The sequence below is a fragment of the Poecile atricapillus genome, chromosome 1, assembly GCF_030490865.1.
Source record: "Poecile atricapillus isolate bPoeAtr1 chromosome 1, bPoeAtr1.hap1, whole genome shotgun sequence".
In the NCBI taxonomy this organism is placed as follows: Eukaryota; Metazoa; Chordata; class Aves; order Passeriformes; family Paridae; genus Poecile; species Poecile atricapillus.
Genome location: NC_081249.1, coordinates 178,780,400 through 178,793,943, shown reverse-complemented (window position 1 = coordinate 178,793,943; position 13,544 = coordinate 178,780,400). Strand labels below are relative to the sequence as shown.

Here is a 13,544-nt window from a genome sequence, read left to right as displayed (position 1 = left end):
CCTAAATCCCTAACTCCAGCAGAGAATCCTAACTCTCAGTTCTTCCACGGAAGGAGCAGCCCAAATATATAAATATATAAATATATAAATATATAAATATATAAATATATATATAAATATAATCTGGGAGAAGAGCCTCCCTCTCCCCCCAGACAGGGAACTCTGGAGTTTCCAGACACTGTTCTGGGCTGATGTTGCCACATCTGCGAGAACACAACGCTTCACCAACACCACAGCCTGAGTTTTTTGCTATTTTCACTGAAATTTAGGCTCTGCAGCTCCCACATGTGCCATCCAGATCATAAATACCTCAGGCAGAGGCAGCTCTGAGGGCAAATATCCAACACTTCTGCTCCAGAGCTTTCCACGTTGTTCTAAAATCTCAGCAATGAACCTCCAGTGTTTTATTTCCCTTTCATCCCAACACTTCCCTCTTGACTTCTGAATTAGTTTCAGATACAAACCTAATCTAAATGTTGGTATTCTCAGGCCTCACAGAGTTTATTTTATGGTGCTGTCTCTCCCCCTGCACATAAATATACACATCCATATGTTTTTATACAAACACACACATGTATGGATTTAATTATGGTAAACAAAGGACAGCTGGATCCTCTGCAAACCAATCCAATGTGCCTGAGAAACACTTGGAACCTGAAAAAGCAAAGGCCACTTACCTCTGAGAAGAACATGACTGATGTCATTTGTGTGAAACCACAAATATTTATTTTTAATGAAAAAATACTTAAAGTGTGCCACAGTGTCCATATATTCATTTGAATAGTAGTACAAAGATATGTATTTCTGAGAAAAAGTCTTAACACTGTAGAAAATAAATGTGGTTCTTAAATTATGTCAAAAGAAATCAGTAAAAAAGTAATGTTTTATACACTGGAATAAAATGAAACGATTAGAGAGAATAATAAATTATAATTACAGTATTTCAAATATTTGCCTCATGCTCTTTTTTTTTTTTATAATTTTTTCTTTTTTTTTTTCTCTTCAGCATTAGTTTCTTAATTTATCACATAGGATAGACCCTCAGAAGCCAGCAGTGAGAATGGGCTTCCAAAGTGGGGATAATTGGATGTGGAGCTGAATAAAGTCCTGGAAAAATGACACCACCGCTTGTTAATCACGGGTACATAAAACATCAGCACATGGCAGGTTTAGGTTTGTACTGAACATGTATTTTTTTTTTTTTTTTGTTAATGCAAATTAATTCAGGTTTGGTTTGTTGTTGTTGGTTTTTTTTGTTGTTTTTTTTTTTTTTTAATCCACTATTTTTTTTTTTAATAGTTTAATGAACTAAACAGCAATTATGGTCATTAACAAGGATGTCACCCAAGCACAAATGCTCACGGGATGCTACAATGCTGTCTTGGCTCTTTGTACAGTCCACATTGACAGGAATTTGGAATTCTTTCAGGTCTAATTCAGCACTGCAAAACGTTGAAAACTATAAAGTGCTTTGAAATACAAATAACCTCTCCTCTTTAGAAACAGGAAAACCCCCCCAAACATGCACTTAAACCTGAAACCTCCATGCCACGGGTCCTGCAGCTCTGCAGTCAAATCCGTTTTGTGCCACTGGTTTTGAAAGTTTCCTCTCCTGTCCCCAGTGAAAAATTCACACAGTGTCTAAATTGGATTTGTCAGTCTCTTCTTGGTCTTGCTTGTACATGAAGGTGAGGAGGAAGAGGGCAATATCCAGAGATGACCAGTAAGCAGTGTGGGATGTGACTGCAGACCAGTATCTGCTCTCCACGAGACCTTCCCTGAGCTCAAAGTCGATCCTGTGCTCCAGTTCCACTGGAAAATGAACAAAAAAAATAAGGAGCAAGAGGGATGTTAGAGCTGCAAAAACATCAGAGTGTTTGGGGTTCTGATTCTGTAGTACAAACAACACACTCAGCCTCTCCTCATGTTTACATTTCACAGGGCACTCAACTAAATCAAGATTTAATAATACAGAAATAACATTTCAATGCACCTCATGCATTTAGCACAAACCTAAGAGTGGTGCTGAAAAAAACCTGCTTTTTTCAGTTAAAAAAAAAATCAAAAAAATAAAAATGGAACCAAACCTATTCTTAGAGGTCTTTTCCAATCTGAATGATTCTGTGATTCTCAACTTGGGAAAAGATGGTTGTTTTTTTTATTTTCAAGCAGCTGTTTTCCTTATAGTAACTCTATAAATATATTTATTTATACTTGTTATGATAACTACAGAGAAATATCCAGCAAATGCTGAGGCCCCACTAGGAAACTTTCTGAAATAAATGGATTTCTTGCATTTTTTAGTGTCTATACAAGGAGACTACACCCATCACTACAAGCCCTTCCTGCAAAGTCGTCCCTCCACAGCTCTGCCCTTTTAATATCCTGATTATTCCAAGTATATTTCAGCAGTTACCCTTTTATTTCAATGGCTGCTTTGATTAATGCCACATTCTAAGCAATTACCACTGCATTTTAACTGGGCCAATGTTAACCTATCGCTAAGGCGCTTCAGCAGTCAGCAAATCTCCACCAGGAGCAATAAAATAAAAAGGAGAAAAAAAACCCCTAAAAGCTTGCTGAGCTACAAAAAGCCAAAGCCCCAGACTGAGTCAAAAATGCAGCCATTTATCAAAGCCAGTTTGAAGGAATTTTAATTCTTGGCTCGAGGAGCACGGAAAGGGAGCATCGCACAAGCGCCGGCAGACACGGCACAGATCTCCCTGCTTCCCCAGGAGCATCGCCCCACTTTGCAGCAAGGCCAGGGAGCCAGAGCCTTGGAACACCAGCAGACAACCAGAGTCATTTCCAAGAAGGAGAGTTTATCCAAAAAAACCCCAGTGGCTGTGCAGGGAGGCTGCTGGGAGAGGCCGTTACGGGAGCTTGGGCGGGAGCCAAACCCCACCACAGCCCTCTGCGAGCACAGCCTTTGGTGGGGATTGCATCATTCAGCTCCCAGCCCTGCTGGCCTCTGCTCCACCTTCTCCTTCTATGGAGCAGGGATGGGTTTCCAGCATGGAGGGATGTGGGATCCATGCAGGAAACCCTCAGTGTGCCAATCTCCCCTGAAAGGACCCCCTCGGCTGCTTCGTGATGTTCCCTGTCCCGCTTCTCTACTTCCCTCACGTCTGACCCAAAATTTCCGCCCTCAAACACTGACTCAGACAGGTTATCTGTTGAAATTCGTATGAACAGACAGCAATCCATCATGTGAATGCTGTCACAGGACACTTGTGACTCCTTAGATTGCAGAAAAACCCCGTGTCCTGCAGCAGTGCCAAGGGGGAGCTCAGAAATAAATCCAAGGATGAATTTCCTGAGAGGAAGTACCTATGCTTTTCAAAAATCCCAGCTGCTAAAATTGCACTTTCTGTTCTGAGCAGTTCAGATCAGGACAAGGGCAGCTTCTGTTCCCAGTCATACACATCCTAAAATCCAGATTGCTTCAGGATGGGAAATGTATGGGGGAATTGGGAGTTTAGGTGGAAAAAAGGGTTTAAACTGTCAGAGGGCAAGGTTAGACTGGATACTGGGAAGAAATTCCTGGCTGTGAGGGTGGGGATGCCCTGGCACAGGGTGCCCAGAGCAGCTGGGGCTGCCCCTGGATCCCTGGGAGTGTCCAAGGCCAGGCTGGACAGGGCTTGGAGCAAGCTGGGACAGTGGAAGGTGTCCAGGGGGTGAGATGGGCTTTAAAGCTTAAATCCAACCCAGGAACAGATTCACAGAATTCCAGAATGGTTTGGGTTGGAAGAGACTTTAAAAACCATCTCATTCCACCCTCTGCCACGACCAGGAACACCTCCCACCATCCCAGGCTGCTCCAAGCCCTGTCCAAGCTGGCCTTGATATCCAACATTTATTCCTTTGTGGCAAACCCACAACAGCAAATCCTGTCAGGTGCAGTTCTGGCACTTCCAGCCCCACACCCCACTCTTGTTTCCCTGGATCCACAGGATCACCACTCACCTGTGGGTTCGAGGAATCCCGAGCTGCTGTGAGGCAAAGGTGGGCTCCCAGCACTCGTGGTCTTCTTCTCATCCCCCTCAGGTCCCTCTTTTCCCGTCTCCATGCTCTGGGGGGTGGCACTGGACCGGCCAAACCTGGAGAAGAGCATCCCACCGAGGCCCTTCCCGATGCTTGCAGCTCCTGCATCCAGCACAGAGGGAAAAAAAACCAGCCCAAGATGCATCAGTCAAACTGCAAATAAAATAAAGTCAAACTGCAAATTAAAGTCACTGCAAATTAAAGTCACTGCAAATTAAAGTCACTGCAGCACCCGTTAATTAGAGCTGAGTGAAGGAAAACCCTCCTGGTGCTTTCTGAGGGTGGGAGTGGGCTCTGTTTTTCCCCAAACTTGTGTACAGGCAAAAGCTGTGATTTGGGAGCTGTATTTAGTGGGAAAAAAAAAAAATCTGCAGAGAGAAATCTGGTACTTTGAAGGATATGTTGTGATTCCTCTTTCATAAATTCTAAGACAAAAATGCTTTCTAACAATGTTGGTGCCTTCAGCACATTTCTCTTATTAAGGGTCCATTGCCCTAACAGAACTTTAAAAATGTTACAGCATCCTTTAAAAGGACTATTTTGCATGCTCAGGAAGAGGGATATAAAAGTTAAGAGTAGTTTTGTCATGTTTTATCCTGACTCTGCTGCCACCTCATGGACAAGACATTAAAGTTACTATAGAAACCCCCCAAAAAAGCCACTCTGCTCTGAAATATTTCTACTAGAGGAAAAACTGCTTTTATATTCTTATTTGACTGGGAAGACTCCTGGCACTAAGCTTCTCCCAAATCCCACACAGAGAGCTAAAGAAAAGCCTTGAGTCAACAAAAACTGCAAGTGTATGATCAAGGATAAGCTCCAGTGAAGGGAATTTAAGCTCACTTAAACCAGGGCTTATTTTGACTCAGAAAGCCAGAAAGGAGCAGACTTTATACTCAACCAGCCTGAATTTCCTATTGTAGAAGCATGAGTTAAAGGTAACTATAATGAGTTACATGGTGTGATTTTTCTACTATTTGTCCACACCAGAAAATGGAATCAGAGGACAAGTTTTAATTTAATTTTTATTCTTTCCATGAAGTGGAGTGGAATCTGTTGAATCACTGGGATGTAACTTCAATAAGGCAGACAAAAATAAGGCAGCAAATGCATGAACTACATCATCTCCCCCAAGCTTTGACTCCAGTGCACATCAAGTGGTTTTTATTTCAGAGCAAGTGTCAGCTGGGATTAAAGCCAGACACCTACAGAACTCACTGAAACCATCCTCTGCCAGTGAGGATTTTGGGGGTTGAAGTGGATGATCTCCAGGGGTCACTTCCAACCTCAGCCACTCTCTGATTCTGTGCAAGGGACAGGAATAGAATCATGGAATGGTTTGGCTTGGAAGGGACCTTAAAGCTCATCCAGTTTCAATTCCCTGCCATGGCAGGGACACCTTCCACTACCTCAGATTCTTCCAAGCACTGTCCAGCCTGGCTTTGGACACTTCCAGGGATCCAGGAACAGCCACAGCTTCTCTGGAAAACCTCAGGGCCTCACCAACCTCACAGGGAACAACTCCCAGTTCCCAATATCCCATCCCATCCCTGCCCTCTGGCACTGGGAGCTATTCCCTGTGTCCTGTCCCTCCACCCCTTGTGTCCCCAGTCCCTCTCCAGCTCTCCTGGAGTCCCTTCAGGCCCTGCAAGGAGCTCCAAGATCTCCCTGAATCCTTCTCTTCTCCAGCTGAACACCCCCAGTTCCCATCTCCAGATCTGAGTTTCCTTAGGGCTGTACCCCAACCCCAGGGAGCAGCAAAACTCCCTGAGCATCTCCCAGCCCAGGGACAGAGGGGACATTACCCAAAATGCTGAATGTCCCAGCTCAGGGACAGAGGGGACATTACCCAAAATGCTGAATGTCCCAGCTCAGGGACAGAGGGGACATTACCCAAAATGCTGAATGTCCCAGCCCACAGAGGGGACATTACCCAAAATGCTGAATGTCCCAGCCCACAGAGGGGACATTACCCAAAATGCAGAATAACCCAGCTCAGGGACAGAGGGGACATTACCCAAAATGCTGAATGTCCCAACCCCAGGGACAGAGGGGACATTACCCAAAATGCTGAATGTCCCAGCCAAGGGACAGAGGGGACATTACCCAAAATGCTGAATGTCCCAGCCCAGGGACAGAGGGGACATTACCCAAAATGCTGAATGTCCCAGCTCAGGGAAAGAGGGGACATTACCCAAAATGCAGAATAACCCAGCTCAGGGACAGAGGGGACATTACCCAAAATGCTGAATGTCCCAGCCCAGGGAAAGAGGGGACATTACCCAAAATGCAGAATAACCCAGCTCAGGGACAGAGGGGACATTACCCAAAATGCTGAATGTCCCAGCCCAGGGAAAGAGGGGACATTACCCAAAAAGCTGAATGTCCCAGCCAAGGGACAGAGGGGACATCACCCAAAATGCTGAATAACCCAGCTCAGGGACAGAGGGGACATTACCCAAAATGCTGAATGTCCCAGCCCACAGAGGGGACATTACCCAAAATGCTGAATGTCCCAGCCCACAGAGGGGACATTACCCAAAATGCTGGCTTTGCCAATGTTGGTGATGGACTCCCCGTAGTGGCGCCGCACCATCACTGGGGACGTGGTGGGGCTGGGCGCCGCCGACGCGCTCTCGGTGTCCGGGGCTGAGGTAGGTTCTTTGCTGGGGTTGAGGAAACTTGGCTTCATGTGCTCGTAAGGGAGGGGGTTGGCTGTGTTGTACCAGTGGATCTGCACAGGTGAGATGTTGCTGTAGTGTTTCAGGATTAAGGGTTCTAACCTGTAGGCCTGGAAGGGGAATTTGGAGCAAAGATCAGTCCTGGGAGTCCAGACTGGGGGGGGGGGAAAAAAAATCACATTCCCTTCCCATCCAGAGCTGTCTCCAACCTCAAATCCAGAGCACCTGTCCTAAGCAAAGCCTAGAAGGTGACACTGGTGCTGTTCTGGTCTGATTCACTTTTGGTTTCACCAGGGAGATTTATCAGCCACACAGGTTCTTGTGAGCTCACTTTTACACACCTGTATTACAACATTTGTACTACATGTTGTTACCAACACACAGGTTACTAACAGATGGTTTTACTGAGAGAACAAATTTAAAGTTAAGCTGATTCTAACACAATAAAGAGGAATTGGCCATTTAATGTAATGGCTAATAAATATAAACATTCTTTTTGGTGGCTCTTTGTTGATCCCTGTGCAAAACATGAGTTATGTTTATTTTAAAAAATATTTTTCTACTGATTTTTTATTTCTCTTTGTCCATTTAGATGTAGAAAAGCATCCTGCATTTCTTTATTTTAAAACTACAATGAAGTTACTATTTGCAGAGTGGAACCAATGGTCCTTGAGAATCCAGGAAAATTCTGGAGTAGCTGGAGCTGAACGTGACCATGTTTGGATTGAAGTCTGAATATACTTAAATTCAGCTACTTTAAATAGGAAAATATCCCCAAATTGCTGCTGTACATGAAATTCCCAACCAGACTTACATCAAAGAAGTTACCAAGGGGATGCAGATCAAAGTCCAGTAACTGATTTGGTGACAGCCAACACAGGCTGCTGTGGAATAAGGAAAAGGCAAAGCTACACCAATAATCCTCTCCCAAATACTATCAAAAAACTTTTAGGATCCTTTGGGGGAAAAAAAACCTCAGTCTTTGCTTTTCTGTATTATCTTGGAAACTGTTTGTGAAGCCTTTTTAACAGCAAAAATGTTTTTGGACAGATGATGTTTGAATGGAAGCCAGGAAGTTAAACACAAAATTCTTGTCTGAGAAAAGATTATTAAAAAAACAAAAAAAAAAATCAGATTAATCCCAAGTCTTATGTTTATTACTATGAAAAGAGAAGCAAAAAATATGTTATTTATGGCAATTATTTGTAGGAAATGTAATTCTACAGTTCCAAACCCCAAGCCATTGTATAATAACCATTAACAAATAATCCTCTGCTGGAACACACTCATGTTGACTCACACACTTTGAAGATCCCACATCATCCCAGAGCTTAAAAACAGGCAAGGTAAAAGCTTGAGACTGCAATTAGAGACTCACCACTGGATCTGTTGGATGAAAAATGTTTAATAAGCGGTTACAAATGGTTCTGGGCAGGATGTGATCCTGGCTGCCGCTGGTTCCGGGACGGATCCCACGCAAGGCCAGGAACACTGCCAGTGGGGATCCCATACAGAAGAAATTCTCAACCTGGGGAGAGATTTCATCCACGTTAATAAGGATGGAAATGTTTCCTAGCACTGCTGGGTTTGATTTCTCTCTCCACCTCATTGGTTTTAACAGAGGGACTCCAAGTCTTGGTTGAAGAGCACCACAACGTCCATAAATGGGAGTTAAACTGCCCTTGGCTGCATTTTGGGGTGCTAAAACCAAAAATCAGGTTGGGTATATGAATTTAGAGAGGTCCACCAGCACTGGAAAGGATGGAGAAAGAAGAGTTTGGGAGACACTAAAGAAATGAGTCTGATTTCTCCTGGAGCTTCCCAAACCTGCCAGACCTCTTCATTCTCATCCTAACCAAGTTCTCCATGATTTTCTTGCCACACACAGCTGGGGTTAAGTGACCAGAATGCTGCTTGCCACCAGTGCCACCATGTCCCAGGAGCAGGCACAGCCCCCTGAGACACTCTGATGTCACCCAAAGCTGCTGGGACCTCGCTGCCTTCAACACCAACTGAGTAAATCTGAGCTGCCACATCTGAGAAGTCACTGAACCTGCATTTTGGGGTCATTACAACCAACCCAAGGTCACAATTCAACGCTGACCCCCCACTTCCAATCCAATCCAAACCATCAAATAGAAAACTCGGTGGTAAAAGACATTTCCCTAAGTCAAAATTGCCTTTCAACCTTTATTTTCTTACTTGAAAAATTAATTTTACCATTGTCAGATGCTCAGCCAGCAAGAGGAATTGCTGAATTCTTGCTAAAGGCACGTGGAGGATCACTGGATCCTTCTCCCTATGAGGGAATGAGGGCACAGGAATAATGGTCCTTTTCATCTCTTTGATTCCAGTGCTGCACAAAACATTCCTCCTTTAATGTCTTGGCACTGGTACCACACCTCTTCCTTCCAAGAGAAGTCCCAACTCGATGGAGAAAGAATAAACTAGACCTTCAACATGGTTATTTCATGTCACATGCAGCACAGCACTGCTCTGTCATTAAAATTACCACTTGGTGCAAAGCTCCTTTCCTTTCTTCAACCCAAGTTTTACACAGATCTTGTGTTTTGGCAGCTTGGACAAAAAGCTTTTTCATCTTCAAACACAACAAAAGGAATTTGAAATTTAAATTGAATAAGTAACCTCTAACCCTGTCCATCTGATATTCCTGTGTCAAGCATCTGAAAGGCACAATTATCATTGTTCTGCTTTAGGGAGGAATCAGACAGTGCCTGCCAGCTTGCCCTTAGCAGAGGACACTCAAAAGAGACTGGGAAAACCCTCAGAAGGTAATTGGTTTCAGTGGTTACACAGAGTGTGGCTTTTGTCCCATCATTTCTGTTGATAAACAGTGCTGGAGTCCCCATCCCTGCAGGGATTTTTATGTGGATGTGGCACTTGGGGATGTGGTTTAGTGGTGGACAGGTCTTTTCCAACCCCAATTCTAGGATTCTAAACACCAAATCCTTTAAGCTGCAGCCCTTAGACTGTCAGTGCTGCTGCAAGGTGGCTGAAGATCAGGCTGCTGTATTGTAAAACCTACTGGGAATAGAAGATCAGAATCTTCCTAGGCAATATTTATTAATTTTGGTGTTTTTCCTGGAATCAGGAGTGGGGCATTTTCCTGTAAATATTCAACAACACAGGAGATGTGTTTATGAAATGACCTTGGAGAGCAGCACTCCTCTCCTGGTTATGATTCATAAACAGAAGACTTAATGAATTTATTTGTATTTTAAGCAGAAGCTGAGCCAAGTACTCATCCATTCAACTTAGCACTGCAGTATTTTCATAATTAAGTGAAAAAAAAAAAGCTGAATGAGTGAACAGAAGTGAGGCAGCAGAGCCCTTTTGTGCTGGGCACAGAGGAACGTGAGACAGGCTGGACCCTCCTCCAGAAGAGTTTCTGCAGCTTTGGCTGAGTGAGAAGTGCTGAGGAACCCTGGACAGGACATTGCAAAGCCAGATTTAAATGCATTTCTGTGTCAGTCCTAAGGAGCAATTGAGGGTCCTGCTCTCCTCTTCTCCTACAATAAAAGATTTCCCATTTTCATACACCAGAGGCGTGAAGGGGTTGCTGTCACACCATTCCCCAAGTTCCCATGTTCCTCAGCCCCTCACCCTTTAACTCCAGCTCCTCTTACAAGGCTGGTGGGGACAAGGCTGTGATTCTAAATCCTGAATTTACAACATTAATTAGGTGTTGGCTCTGCTTTTAACCCCACAGCTCCTGTTGGTCCAGCAGTAATTCCATTATCCTGTCTGAGCAGAAGCAAAGAGACAAAGATCCCCCTCAAGTTCCCACCCTGGTGGCTTGTCCAATTTATTAGAGTACAACACACCCCATATCTTCACATTTTGTGGGGCTTTTCCTCCCCATGGAGTCAATAATTCAATTTCCTCTAATATTAAGCACGAACCAAGCAAGCTGCTGTACTTCTTCTTGCATTTGTCTCGCCAAAAAGCAACTTTAGTGCTTGCTCAACATCCAGCTCAACTCTCCTTCATGTGGCAACTCCAGCCCATCCTGGAAACCCTAATTTTTTTTCAGTCCAAGAAAGAGCTGACATGAAGAACCAAGGGATGGGTGGTTGGTTTCTTAATGAGGCTGTTCTCCTTCAACAAACCAGTCACCCCCAGTGAGCTGGACTGGTCTGAGCAATCCTGTTTCAGTTCATTTCCATGGAAAGCTTCTCCCTCTGGAGCTCTGTCTCAAGCCATGGGAGTCACCAGAGCGAAGCTTCAGAGAAACAAAACATCTCCCTGGCAGTAGGGGCAAGGAAAAGGATGAACTGCAGTGGAAATGTCACCTGAAGATAACAGATATATTCCATCTATTTAGGTAGATAAAGTCCTCTTTATCTAAAGTTTTTTCCCCCTTTTCTCCTCTCCATCTAAAAAGCAACTGTCCAGAAACTGTCCTTCAGTTTAAATGCAACTGAGTGAAGCTTTCCCAGAGCTGGGGAAGGACCAGCCTGACTCCAGCTTCCTTGATGGGAGAGATAATAGCCTGACACATGCTTTCAAGCAGTGATGAAAAGGAGAAGGCTGTGACAATGTGAATTATGGCTGGTTTCCTCTTTTTTTACAGCTCAACATTGACCTTGGCTTCCAGGAGCCCTTCTGAACTCATAAGGAAAGAAAAATGGCAAGTTAAGAAACAATAATCCATTTTATTCTCATCTATCATGTCACATTTTTATGGTTTAATATTTCAGGATGGAGTTGAGCGAGTAGAAAGTGTTGCACATCCCACCCAGGAGCTGGAAAATGCCTTTTCCCAAAGATAAGGAATTCCAGCAATTTGTACAGCTGATTAGCAAGCAATCTGCTGCCTGAGATTGAAAGTGTGCTAACTGTCAGAGCAGAATGATTTGGAAGGAAAATCCACTCCTGGAGGAAATTCAATCAGATTTGCTCAGAGATGTGAAATGTTAGAAGGAGTCCCCAAGGAAGATGGATTATTCAATGGAGTAGAAGTGAAACTCTTTAAAATATGTGATTGATGTCATCTGCCAAATAGTTTTTACCTTCCCACAGAATTGTGTGTGTCTATAATAAAACAACTAGGTTTATGTATTAAATGTATTTATATTCTATATATTTACACATATATTTACATATAATTTTATATAAACATCTATAATAAAATCCCAGAATGGCTTGGGTTGGAAGGGACCTTAAAGCTCAGCTCATTCCAACCCCCTGCCATGGGCAGGGACACCTCCCTCTAGACCAGGTTGCTCAAAATTTATTACAAATACAGAATTTCAATAAATAACAATATTCTGTGAATACAACATTTTTGCATGTATGCTCACACACTTCATCCAAAATCCAAATTATTCTGCCAAAACTATGTCTAGGGACATGGGAAAAAATAAAAATAAACAGAATGACTCACACTGCAGGTGTATTTTTACAGCAAGCAGAAAAGTTCAGTAGAAACCTCTTTAACATACATACCTTAAATTTTAAGACAGGTGGTTTTGATATGGTGGATGCCTTTAACTCATGTAACCTCTCTTCTATCTCTCTCAACCTAGAAAATAGAGATCTTTCTGAGATCCAATAAAAAATGCAGCTTTAACCTCTCTGATCCAAACAGGCATTCCTGTGGGGTCCAACAGTTTTGTCTGCTGGGAAGAGAGAGTGATGGTGTCAGTATTTCCTGCAGCAGCTCAGCTGATTAAGAATCAATGTCTGTCAAATCCTGTTTCTCTGGCCACAGAAGAGATCAATCAAGACATGACAATTCCCCTGTTCACCACCCCAAGCATCTGCCCACCCTCCTTCATCAGGAGTAGCTGACTCACCTCCCGTTTCCTTGGTGATTTTTCAGCCAAATCACCTGCTTTATTTTGGTTTTAAACCTCCCAAAACAACAACAAAGCCACAGGAAAAGGTCTGGGCATTATGGAGTTCTGTATGGAGGTGCAATTTCTGGAGGATGGTGTCTCACCCTTTCAACTACCATGAAAAAAAGGTCATTCAGCTGCTTTTCTACTTGGCCTGAATTAAAAAAGCAGCTACAAGGTAAAGCACACATATGGATGGGTCAGACTGTTCCCAGTCCCAGTAAATTCCAGAGGTTACAGGATGTCAGCAGTCTATTTTCCATCATTTCACATGGAATTGCTCACTGAAGGGAGAGCCACCTTTTCTGTGCAGCAGTGCCAGTGTCAAATGATACTTGTGATTTCTGTGGAAGCACTTCAGAGGATGCCTAAGGAGCTGGAGCAGGGGTGTGAAAATGGCCATTTCTCCCTGATTATACGTTTGTGACATGCCTGAAGGGTCATCTTATCACTGCAACAATTCATTAGGTTTCTAAACTTCCCTTTTCTCAGAAATGCTGCACTTAGTCCAGCCCTGCAGCTGACAGAGACATCCTGCACCCACCCCTAGTGAGACACATCCTGATTCCACCACAGCAGGGCTGCTGCTGCATTAATGCTTCCCAAATATCACCAAAACTCAGACTGGTTTCAGGAAGGAACCAGAAACCTGTGATTCGTGATTTGTCACATCCCACTTGAACGACTGAAGTCGCTAATTTTAGATTCTCTAATGGGTGTCTCACAGCACCAAAATATCCCCAACCCTCCAAGGCCAGGTTGGATGAGACTTGGGAGCAACCTGGGATGGTGGAAGGTGTCCCTGTCCACGGCAGGGGGCTGGAACTGGATGATCCTGAAGGTCCCTTCCAACCCAAACTGTTCCATGAGTCTGTGTGGATCCAGAGCTCCCATTCTTTGTTTAGCATTTACCACCCAGCCCCAGCAGAAGAACACCAGCCACCAAAGATAAGAGCCC

The 13,544-nt window shown here is 43.8% G+C and overlaps 1 protein-coding gene across 2 annotated transcripts in view; it reads right to left on the bottom strand.

Annotated features, from left to right (window-relative positions):
- Positions 1-1,247: 1,247 nt before the first annotated feature.
- The window catches only part of DDHD1 (DDHD domain containing 1), a 62,712-nt gene continuing 50,415 nt past the window's right edge, over positions 1,248-13,544 (bottom strand). For both annotated transcript variants that reach the window (XM_058829229.1, XM_058829230.1), the window contains 5 exons: positions 12,195-12,270; positions 8,104-8,253; positions 6,583-6,835; positions 3,967-4,146; positions 1,248-1,812 (listed from right to left, as the gene is read on the bottom strand). In XM_058829229.1, the coding sequence (XP_058685212.1) occupies positions 1,631-1,812; positions 3,967-4,146; positions 6,583-6,835; positions 8,104-8,253; positions 12,195-12,270 (841 nt within the window). In that variant the 3' untranslated portion in view covers positions 1,248-1,630. The remainder of the gene's footprint in view (positions 1,813-3,966; positions 4,147-6,582; positions 6,836-8,103; positions 8,254-12,194; positions 12,271-13,544) is intronic.